This window comes from Trachinotus anak, unplaced genomic scaffold, assembly GCF_046630095.1.
Source record: "Trachinotus anak isolate AG129_WGS33_773 ecotype Australia unplaced genomic scaffold, CSIRO_AGI_Tana_v1 ptg000033l, whole genome shotgun sequence".
Taxonomy (NCBI): Eukaryota; Metazoa; Chordata; class Actinopteri; order Carangiformes; family Carangidae; genus Trachinotus; species Trachinotus anak.
Window position 1 is genome coordinate 8,942,946 of NW_027273884.1, and position 12,405 is coordinate 8,955,350.

At 42.6% G+C, this 12,405-nt stretch overlaps 1 protein-coding gene across 1 annotated transcript in view; it reads left to right on the forward strand.

The window, feature by feature from the left end:
* The window catches only part of LOC139614050 (transcription regulator protein BACH2-like), a 50,383-nt gene that overhangs the window by 19,993 nt on the left and 17,985 nt on the right, over positions 1–12,405 (forward strand). Inside the window, exons 2-3 of the mRNA XM_071471146.1 lie at positions 3,921–4,203; positions 8,142–9,560. Of these exons, the coding sequence (XP_071327247.1) occupies positions 3,937–4,203; positions 8,142–9,560 (1,686 nt within the window). The 5' untranslated portion in view covers positions 3,921–3,936. The remainder of the gene's footprint in view (positions 1–3,920; positions 4,204–8,141; positions 9,561–12,405) is intronic.

Sequence of the window (12,405 nt, forward strand, 5' to 3'; positions counted from 1 at the left end):
TGTGTGTGTGTGTGTTTGTGTGTGTGTGTGTGTGTGGGCTTGTTTCACTATATTTGTGGGGTCCAATAGCTTTGTGGGGACCCAGACTTGGTTGGAGGGTTGGAGTTGGTCACTCAGTTGGGATGGTTAAGGTTGGGGTGAGGGGCTGGTTAATACATTATGTCAATGGTGAGTCCCCACAATGATAGGTGTAACTGTGTATGTGTATGTGTGTGTGTGTGTGTCTTAGGGGTTTGAATGGCCTCAGATGTGTGTGTGATTGATGGGTCTCCCGGGTTGAATGTAGGCTAACAGAGCAACTGAATAATGAGGATAAAGTGCTGAGCGGCCGTGGAGAGGTGCATTATGGGACATACTGGCAGTGCTTGAACAGGAGGGACCTCCTGCTGCTCTGCCTCACTGGGGTTTTGTCTGTTGACTGTGAGTTTCTGGTTTTGTGTCCAGGTCCAGGTTTCAGAGGATCTGACTGGGTCACATTGTGATCCTGAGCTTTTAGGTGCAGGCGTTAAGTGAAATGTTTTACCTCTAGCACAGAGACAGTTCTCAGAGGACATGGGTCCTTTGGGTGATTCTTAGGGACTGTCTGAAAATGATCAGGGTGAGGTTGGACTGATGACATTTAATGTCCCCGACAACCTCTGTCGTCTCATTTAGACACTTGTTAGCAACCTGCCTTTTTTAACAGATGGAGAAGCTTTAAGAAATCAGGACTGAGGGATTTACTGACTGATTTGATGTCAGAGAATCAAGCCTGAAAATGTCTTGAGCTGCTGTTAGACACAGACCTGATTTCAGTCATCAACCAGAAACACCAGAGTTAGTTAGTGAGATGCTCCTAATAAAGTGACCACTGAGTGGACTGTATCTACAGCTCCAGTTCTTTACCAGGTTATTCTACCCTTTTTTTTTTTCTTTTTTTTTTTTTACAGTTTTTACAGTTCAGGGATTATGGATATCACTTTGCTCCTGTCAGCCTGTCTGATGCTTAAACATGCCATCCCCTCTTCACATATTAAAGCTCAGCGCCAACAAGATGATGAAACCACTGGCAACATCTTGTTTACCAAAGCCCCTCAACTGTCTCTGAACACTTAACCCAGCGCGGTCGGAAGGAAGGAAAACAGCAAAAACAAGAGAAACACAGCTTCATACATCAGACTCTGCTGATTGAAAGTGAGAAATGGGGAAAGGATTTTGATATAATGGTGTTGGATACTGACTGCAGAGCCTCTACAGTTATCATGTTACTGGTCCAGTTCAGCTGTAAATGATGTTTCCTGTCACCCATTATCATTTTAAAACAATATCTTTTATTTTAGAAATCAGCGTCTGACCCTGTGTGTTCTTCCAGTGACTGTTGTGCACTGTACTCCCAGTGTTTCCTAATGACGATGATGAGGATGATGATGATGATGATGATGACACTTTGGTCAAGAGCCAGATACTGTATCTACAGTCACTGCCCAGATTTCTGCTGTGGACTCTTCTTCTTAAAAGTCCATATATTAACTTCTCCAGTGTGTTGATATCCATAAGAAGATATATTAGTGGTTTTAAGAACCAAAAAAATCATCCATGCCTCTCCTCTGACTGGCTGACTGTTTTCTGTTTGATGCATGGCCAGGCCAATCAGAAACTAACAGACTGTAACCTACCACTGTAGCTTGGTAAAACTCACTGGTAAATGCAAATGGCAATGGCCAGTCAGCACTGAAATGAGCTCAGACGGTCAAATTCAGACTAAAATATTCAATATTTGTTGGTCTGTAATGTCAATCTCTGTGAAGCTTGTGCAGTGATGTGTTGGTCTCTTGTCTTGTATCTTACTAACTCAGTGATAGAATGAACTCTTGTTCTTGTGTGATTAATACAGCATGGTTAAAACAACAACAAAAAATTATGGATGATGGGTCCAGGTGGGCGGTTGGGGCAGGGCTGAGAGCCGTGACTGCTTTGTTGTGACATCACAAAGTTCCAGAAGTCCTGACAGCTGGTTTTAAGGCTCAGTTTCTGAATACAGGCTTTGTGCATTTCTCTGTAGACTGAGGCTTTGATACATCTACCTTTAGACTGTGTGGAGCTTTAATAAGATGATGCCACAGATTGTGATTGTGGTCACCACACTTTATATCCAGGGCCTGTATCAGGTAGAACATCCTCCTGGCAAACACTCTGGTTGATGATAATGTTAAAGATTAATTTCTGCAGCTCCATGAAAGTGTTGTTACTTTTGGTCAGACCTTGAGTCCGGACTGTGGCTATAAACAGTTAGCACTGGACAGTTAGTGGTTAGTACAGTAGGGTGTGATACACTAACAGTGAATTCATCTTAGCAACTTGTCTGAGGAGTACAGTAGATGAGGAGACACAAAGAGCAGTGTTCATGAATGTGGTTTCCTCTTTCTTTTGTTTTCTCTCTCAGCAGCTGAACAGAGCAGGGCAGCAGGAAAACAGTGGTCATGAACAATTTGCAGGGATCATGAAAAACCAGGAGAGAATGGTCGGAGCCTGAAGTGCTCCTGAGGGGAAGCAGGAGATGATCTACACTGCTGAGATGATTGGCCCCTGGGCCACAGGGAGAAAAGCCAGAACACTACTTCAGCAAGCCCCCAGTGCTGGGTGCTGCTTATTCTAAAGCCATGAATCAGCAGAAAGCAGCCCCCTCTCTGCCTGCAGACACACACACATACACACACACACACACACACACACACACATATACACATATACACACACACACATACACAGAGCGAGCCCATGGCTGATGAGACAGACAGACTGCATGCTCAGCTGTCTGTGTTGGGGCTTTGTGTTCTGCAGCATTGAAATGAAACACAATGAAAAGCCCCTGGATAGAGCTGCAGGAATCAGTGTGGAGAGCTGCTTTATATCTATATGTACTTCTTCAATATCTATCAACAGAAACACACTTATCATACAACATATTACAATTCGCAACAATAAACCCTGCAGTGAACAGTTAAATGCACTGTTGTGTCCTTGTTGAGGGAAAAGAGACCTGTCAGGAACCAAGTGAAGCTTAAAGCTCATCACTGTGGTGTCTCTACAGGAAAGATCTTTAAACCGTATTCAGTAAACTTCAAGACAATCTCTCACTGTTATCAGGGTTAGGCTGGGAATCATACATCGTAGTTCTACATGTATATTTATGATACAGCCATATTTAGAGCTAGAGTTCCTCAAACCCTGTTTGCTTTTTTGCTCTTTCCCTGAAACAAGGTCTCAGTTGTATGAAACTACTTCACTGACATTAAAGCTCCATATTTTAACTTCTGCAGTGTTTTATCTGAGGTGTTGATCTCCATCAGCAGATGGAGATCAACACAAATCAACAATTTTAAGAACCAAAAACCATCTCAGTGTAGTTTTACATCTCCTCTCTCAGGCTTCTCTCTGGAGCTCTAGTAACAATAGGCCAGTCAGCAAATCAGAAGAGAGGCTCTGAACCTCTCTTCTGATTTGCTGACTGTTTTCTTCGTGATCCAATAAAAATACAGAAGATTTCAGCACTCAGAGAAACCAAATCCTGCAAGATTGGATGGTGGGTCCAGGTGGGCGGGGCTTGGAGTATGGCTGAGGGCAGTGACTGCTTTGTTGTGACATCACAAAGTTCCAGAAGTCCTGATGGCTGGTTTTAAGGCTCAGTATATACTTTATTTTATGGCACCAGACAGACAGACAGACAGAGAGACAGAAACATGGTCAGACACACAGACAGACAGACAGACAGACAGACTCTCTTTGTATTGTTCATATCTTGTTGAAACACTTCTCTTTAGACAGTCTAATAAGATTCAAAGAGTTCCTCGAGTATCTCTACAGAAACTGAACACAGTGAGGAGTGTACCCATGTATCAGGCTGACGTGATATCCTTCCTCTCTGTCTTTTTCCTGTGCAGAGTTCCAGAGGGAGTGATGTTGGCGGGCGAGGAGCAGGACGGTGAGGCGGCTGTGCCCATGTATGTGTATGAATCTAAGGTTCACTGCACCAACGTGCTGTTGAGCCTGGAAGAGCAGCGGCGGCAGGGCATCCTCTGCGACGTGACCGTGCTGGTGGAGGGTAGGGAGGTGCGAGCGCACAGGGCCGTCCTCGCTGCCAGTAGCCGCTACTTCCTACAAGCCCTCCTGGGGCACAACACGTCACCCGGCGAAGCAGAGCCCATCATCAACCTGCCAGACAAGGTAAAGAGCCACGATGACAACACGCCAGCACCTTCCACGGGAAGTGGTCTGAGGTCATATAAAATATCTTTGTTACAGGAGAACTTTAACTAAGTAAAGATTAACCTGCTGAGGTCAAAGCCTCAGAACAGAGAGCCTGTTTTACTAAAGACAGATTAGGGCTTCCTTCAGGGCAGAGACCACATCCTTCTGTTCTTGCAGCCCCTAAGTCAGACAGAAATGGGTGAGGGTTAGTTTACTGTGGGAAATGTGTCTAAAGACAGTAAAACCAACAGGAGCCAGTGTTTTTGGGGTTTGGCCCATAGAATATCTCAGACTGAGCTCTGACTTTGATTCTGAGTCTGTCTCTTGTGAGTTGTGGTGGGGTGGAGGTGTTGATGGACCTGGAGACCGAAGAAGAACCTACCTGAACTGGACAGGCCTAGATCAGGATTCATTAAGAGAGACCTGATCTGAAAAGAACCAGAGGTTGATTTAACCTGGTCCTGGACTGGAAGAGATGAAAACAGGTGGAGACCAGGGTGTCATGATTCTCCACCTGCTACAACAGGTGCTACAGCAGGTGGAGAATCATGAACTGCTACAGCAGAAAAAAACACGTCACCACCACTCAGAGCTGCTGCAGTCTGCTCACATCCACCTGGGTTTAGACAAACTGGTTTGACACAGACCTGACACAACAGGAATGGATTCTACCAGGACCCAGTTATTAACTTTAGACCCAGCTGGACTCGGGCCAGTATGCATGTAAAGCAGGGGCAAGAGGAGCTGAGAGACCTTGACCTTCCTCAGATAAATAAGGTTAAAGAGAAGGGAGGGCACATGGATGGAAACAGCAGGGTTGACACAAATGGATCTGTTTATGAAAATCTTTGTGGCATGAATATTAATGCCATCGCCCTGTCAGTTACTGCTGCTTCCATTAACCACTGGGGCTGATCAGGGAACAGCTCCTGGTCCCCGCGGCTGGTGTTACCTTATAATGCTCCAGATCTGTCATATTGATTAATGTGTCTCTGTGACTCCACCTCATACAGTAACAACTGGCAGTGGCCTGGACCACTTCACAAATCAGACTCTATCCCCTAATGACTCTAAACATGGCTTCACATTCCTCCTCCTTTCTTCTGTCCACCTGCTCATAAATAACTGAGCCTGCAGTCGCTCAGAGAGAGAAACAAATGTAGCTGTGAAGTTTAGTATTTTCAGGACTAAGGACGTCGTACTGCATTGTATTCTTGGTTCTTGTAAAATGGCAAATATCATTTTCAAGGTTCTTGTTTTCCAGGTAGCTGTTCACATGTTTTAGCATTATTGAACTCCCCCTATGGGGACATCTATGATTATTGAACTGCAGGCTGTAAACACACGAACATGTTCAATATTAATTAATAAAACTGTCTTCACCAGCTGCTTAACTACTTATTCTTAATTTCCAATTCATGCACAAAGCAGGAAACTGAAGCAAATCTTTGCATTTTAAAAATGCCCACAGAAAAACCTAAGCTAAGCTAACTACAGTTTGTGAACCGTTGAACTACTGTATGACTACACCAGGCTGTACGTAGGAATACAGTAGTTAACCGGTTGAAAAACTGTAGTTCCACAGTAAAGGGCTATTTGATGGCAGATAAAGTGAAAATATTCAAAATAAAGTGTACACTTCAACTGATATTAGCTTTTTTTTCTGTGGGTATTTTTTAAGTGGCTTGAACAGTAGCTCCTCACTCAGCTCCTGCTGCTTCTCTAAACTGATCTGAATCTACTGCAGGTAAAACACTGACTATAGATCAGCACCTCACACAACCCCACGTCTGACACCCTGAACTTTAAGGCCTGGTCACACCAGTAAGTAGCACAGTGGTTTTAGAGGCTGGGTGATGTAGGAACTACCCCGGAGGTTAATCAGCAAACGACTGTACCTGGCACGCTAGCTGCTGTAGGCTAGTCAGTCAGTCACAACAGGCATCTGTGCTAGCTTATCTCCTTATTTGTGCCATTGCTGTAATAACAGTCATTTTACCTTCAAGAGACAAATTTGTCCCGTTGACTGCTTTCTCATAACTGCATGGAAACCTTGTGTATTTTGTGGCGAAGTTATGCTCTAACAGAGGAAGTGAAATAAAAGTGAATGTTGATTGGTTCTCCTGTTTTGGACCTTGTAAACTCTCAATTCTCACAAAGGACAGTCATTTAAATCAGTTTGATATTGGTTTAATTGAGCTACATCATCCTCGTGACTCATTGGAATTGATTTTACCGCAATTCCACTCTCCTCCTCCCTTTCAAAAAAAAATGTAGTTTTGAGTTTCAATACTTCAAGATGATACAGAATATATATGATAAATTAATGTTGATATAATGTTGATGATATGTTAATGATCAGTCGTAGTCACTGATCACTCCCATCTGTCCCTGCTGCTTCTCATAAGTATGACTGGAGCTTCTCTCTGCACAGGAGGCAGTATCTGCTGATGCTAGCTGAAAATAGGCTTACATCCACACCACACACATTTTCATGTACACACATGCATACACAGCTATATACAGTAAACATACAGCAACACACACCCATATGAACATGTAATAGCCATGCTGGATGTAATGAACAAGATGGAAGCAGGGGAGGTGAGGGATGAGGGTGGGAGAGGAGGAACAAGCCAAAGGATCGACAGTCAGATGAATAAACCAGAGATGAATAAAGATGACTGGTTGATTGTGGGGTAAAATTCAGTTTCTCCCATTTCCAGCTCATCATCTCTTCCTTAAATTCCCATAAGGTCAGTAATGTAACACATAATATTGTTCTTATTTTACCATCATCTGCTAGAGTCCTGAAATATTCTGACCAGAATATAAACTTTACAGATAAAATAGAAGTTGGTGCCTTGTTGTTGTGGTTGTGTGGACTGGTGTGGAAAAACCTGAGCAGGATAACTTTTCTCAGCCAAATGAAGATGAAGGCATCATTCATCTCAAATGTCTTCTGTAGAGTTGAGGCAGAAGAATTATTGAGGGACAACTTCTTCTTTTCCATAACAGTCCTCAGGACAAAGATTTCTGCTTCAGTAGATGGGAGCCATCATTAGTGATGGCTGATGACTCCAGGTCTCTTCCTCTATAGTGCAACATCACCTTCATCACTTTGAGGAGAACCTTGGAACTGCAGCTTGATTGCATTAGATAAGAAATTCTTGAAAGTGCCTTTCTTTGGTTAGCTTCATGCAGTATACGGGTGTTTATCCCTATGTGTTGGACAGAGTTTCTCAGTGGTTTGCTCTGGCAGCATGACCACATCACCAGCAGTGGTTGTTGCTAAGGATCCAAGTCTTTGTTTCTTCAGGAGGAAGCTGGCAGAGGTCAGGACAGACACTAATGATAAGAACAGGAAGACTACGACGTCCTGTGAGGTTGTAAGATGATGGGAACTGTACCTTTCTGAGCTACATAAGGAGGTGGAGTTGTCTGAGTATTACTTGCTCCATGTAATATCCTAGCAGTGCGATAGCTCTGCTGTACAGGTCCTGATGCCTCTGCATTCGTCTGCTGCTGTTGATTTGCGTTGTAACCACTGGACCGTTGGGTGAGTGCATACGTAGCATAACTGAAGGTTGTGAACATGAGAAGCACAGGCTAACTCACAGTACAGGTGACGATGGACTTGTTTGTTACAGGAAAGTCTCCTGTATCTACCTAATGCATAATCAAGGAAAAATCCATGACTAAGGCAAACTAAGGAAGGAGATATAATATTAATATATAATAATTATAATATATATTATATGTGCCGAGGTGGAAGACTTGAGTCACATGATTTGATTCAAGTCAGACTTAAGACATTTACAAAATAGGAACCTTTTTAATGATACTAATACTAACTGATAATAAAAAACTTTTTTTTTCATCTCACATGAAATGTTCTGTGTTCTCCTCTACAGGTGACAGCCAAGGGTTTTGCTCCACTGCTCCAGTTTGCCTACACAGCCAAGCTGGTTTTAAGTCGGGAGAACATCCATGACGTCATCCTGTGTGCTGACTTCCTGGGTGTTCACAATTTGGAGGACTCTTGCTTTCGGTTCCTTCAAGAGCAGCTACGAAATGACAGCCGACATGGCAGTAACGGCAAGGTGGACTACGATGATGACATCACAGCCAAGGACACAGTGTTTTCTGAGACGACATCCGTGGATGATTCTGCAGACACGCGGCATCATGTAGCAAGCACTACGCAACTTCCCACTGACCTTCCCCAATGTCCTAAATACAGGAAGTATCACTACCAGATCTGTGACAGCAAGCTCAATGGAGAAAACCATCATGCCAGTGATGATGTCATTTTGGCCAATCATACCTCAGTCAGCCCTGCAAGCTTGCAGCTTGCAGACAACGGTGCTGGTCCACAAACTCTACTGACACCCTCCAGAATCAAAGAGGAACCCTTCGTGTTTGAGGAAGGAGATGAAAGCAATGGTTGCAACCCAGAGCTGTGTACCGAGGAAGTACTGGAGATGGAGCTAGAGGTGGAAGGGGTTCCAGTAGCAGCTGAGCACTCACCAAGCCGAGGCTCACCCTCTTCCTGTCTGCGATCCTACCTCCAGAGAGGTGGCCTGGATCTCAGCGGCGTGCCTAGCACCACCATCCAGCAGCTGCTCACCAACAGACTGTCCCTTGACCACTACAGGGAACTGGTCAAAGACAGGCAGAGGGGTAAGAGGGAACCTGTCGGACAAGTGGACCTCAAGACTGGGATTGCAGATGTAATACCAGCGCTGACTTGTATTGGTGGGAACATGGAGAGGCCAGTGTCCAAAGCTTCTTCCTCTAAACATGAGGGGGAGCTCGACAGACGCAGCGTCATTTTCTCCTCAGCAGCTGGCGAGCAACAAATGTTGGCCCGTTCTTACATCGATGAGAAGTTCAGAGAAAAAGTCTCCACCCTGACACAGGTCGAACCTCTTTCCTCTCCTCAGTCATGTCTTACCACCAGCTGCCCTGTTCCCATCAAGACATTAGCCCACTCTCCGCCTCCCTTCGAGCCTCGGAACCAGACCTCCAGTTCCCGTTCATCATTGTCATACCCAGAGGATGCAGGGAGTAGTAGTTCCCCTTCCAGTTTGCCCCAGTTTGACTTCTCCTCATCCCCACACTCAGGCTCCATCTCTGGACTGTCTCAGAGCCTGGCTGGAGTGATGGAGCAGAGGAACCCCCACAGTGGAGAGGTGGTCTTCTCTCAGGGTTGCACCAAGATCAAAAGTGAACGGGGCTTTGGTGCCAGTGGTGGCAACTCCAGTGATGAATCAGGCTCTTTCTCAGAGGGAGACAGTGAAAGTGGCTTCTCCAGAGTCTCTGGTCCTGAGGTCAGTACAGTCCTCTGTTACACTTTCTTCAGCAGCATATTGTTTGTGTTAGCATCAAGGTAAATTCAGCTACTCCCAACACTGACCTGGTCTTAACCCTAACACCAGTTTGAGAGCTGTGTTGAAGCTTTTGTTGAACAGCCTCCACTGACCATAAATGGGATGACTAAATATCCTTTAATTTCCTTAGATTTTCATGAGTCAGTTGCTTTAAAGACGTCAACATTTACAACTTGGCTGACAGTGAGTGGAATGGGATCACAAACACTCAACAACATGTCCTCTGGATACTCAGTATTTACTTGTTTTACTTTGGTGATGAAACATTGTTATTATAAAATGTTTTGTAGTAAAATGTTGGCTAACAGTAGAAAAGAGTCAGTGAAATGACTCACTAACATCAGTTAATTCACAGTTTGTATTATTTTACTACTTAACACCAGCTGCCTTACTCCTGACCACCATGAGCAGGTCATTCCATATGAAGGACAAAAAATTGCACAAGTATCAATCAATAAGTCAGTGCAGAAATAAATAATGAAATACATCATAGTAAAGTCAACGCAGTAGTAGTAGATCCATCCCATCAATCGCACTGACTAAGGTAAGACCACCAACCTTATTAACATACAGACAAAAAAATAAAAAAATAAAAAATAGAAATATATATATAATTAAATATAGAAATGTAGAAATACAAAAATAAACTCATGAAACAATCTACAAATACATAAATATGTTAATGTAGAAATAAATAAATAAACACAGAAGTAAATGAATAAATGTAGAAATAAATAAATAATTAATAATTAATAATAATTAATTAAATAATGTATAAATACAAAATAAGTACAGAAATACATCTAAAAAGGCACATATATGTAAATGAATAAACGTAGAAATAATTAAATAATAAAATAAATGCAGAAATGCAAAAATAGATAAATGTGGAAATACATAAATAAATAAATACAGAATAGCATTTTTCATTACTAAAATGTATTTATTTTGAAATTTTTTCTGCATTCAATTATTTATTTCAGGATTTTTTTGTCCTTTATGACACCAGATCAAGTGAGGCGCTGTAGCAGGAAAACTCCTGAATGTACTAAGTCGTGGAGCATTTTATTCATTTGTCATCATTTCCTTTCTCTGAATTTATTTTAAATATATTAGTAATATATAAATATATTAGGAATACATTAGAACAACACATTGATTTTTCTTCAAAATCTTACATTGTTTCACTGTTTCAAAGATTTTAGCCATTAACATTTAATAACAATCAAGTATTCAATGTAATTTGGGTCAAAGTTCACTTCCTCTCAGAGTCATAATTCCATCAAATCAGAACACAGAAATCAAACACACACTCTGAATCACGGGAGAGAGAAGGTTGTGAGTAAGAATTTATCCATTCAGGAAAAACATCTTCAAATCGGCTCAGAAATCAGTAAGAACAGAAACTGCTGGTAACTGATCAGGTGGAGTTTTCATGATGCAGATTTATTAACAAACACAGACTCAGTGGAATCAGCAGTTCATTCACTGATTCATCATTACATTATACTTCCTGTTTAACCAAAGCCCTCATGGGAACTCCACTGTGGGTCTGTCGGTTCATAAGTCCACTTCTCTGTTCCAGACAGAAATATCTCAACAGCCACTGTTGACATTCATGGTTCTTAGACCATGAAACTTTACTGACTCTTCCTCTAGTGCCACAGTAGGTCTGTGTGTTTTAACTGTGGTCTGTCTAACCTAATGGAGTGATGGGCACAAATGTAGGTGTAGATATTCATGGTTCAGATGATGTATCCCTCTGATTTGGTGATCTCCTGACTTTCACCGTGAAGATCACACTTGTGGTTTTAAGTAAAACGACTTAAACAACTGTTGGATGGATTGCCACAGGATTTCTACATACATTCATGCCCACAGTAGATGATATATCTGCTTAACATCAGCATGTAAGCACTGTCATTATGAACATGATAGCATGCTGATGTTAGCAGTTAGCTCAAAGCACCACTGTGTCGAAATACAGTACAGCCTCCCAGAGCTGTTAGCTCGGCCTCAGACTCAGTCTTATTTGACAGAATTTACCACCAACATGTACTAAACAGGTTGTTTAAGCTTTTTTAGAATTTCGTTTCTAATGCTCACTTTTCTCTCTCATGCTGTTAGATGGAGATGTTGAAGTATTGATCACCTCTAATCAATAGCTGGCCTTTCTTTAAAGCTTTAAAAACACATGTTCCTGTGTCCGTGGCCTGGATCAGTGATTTACAGCTGGGACTATTCTTAGACAGTTTTCCTTCCAGGAGAAATGATGCAAACATTTCAAACACATGTTCCTTGGAGTTAAAAGAGCTGTATGGTTGCCATGGTGACGCTTAAGCACATGCAATATCTGAAGATTAGTTTCATACTGGAGCTCTCCCTCTCTCTCTCTCTCTCTCTCTCTCTCTCTCACTCACACACACACACACACACACACACTCACACACGTGATATTAGCTTTATTAGATTTGAGTGGTTGTGGCCTATGGTCTGTGGATGAGTCAACACAGGTCCCTCTACATTACTGTTAAGAAGACCCCTCGTTATGCTACCTTTTCTCGTTTACTCTGAACCACATGAAGCCGATCAGTTTCTGCCACATGTGTGATTTAATCACGAGTCAGAGTTGTGACGTAACACAGCAGCAGCACCTTCATACCTTTTACAATATAAAGACGCAGCATCCTCACCTTCACCAGGCTGTGTAAAAGGAGCAGGTGAAGATGAGTCAGTGCTGCGATGTGCTGCAGAGGTTCAAGTTGTTCAGTTATTACAGTTATTA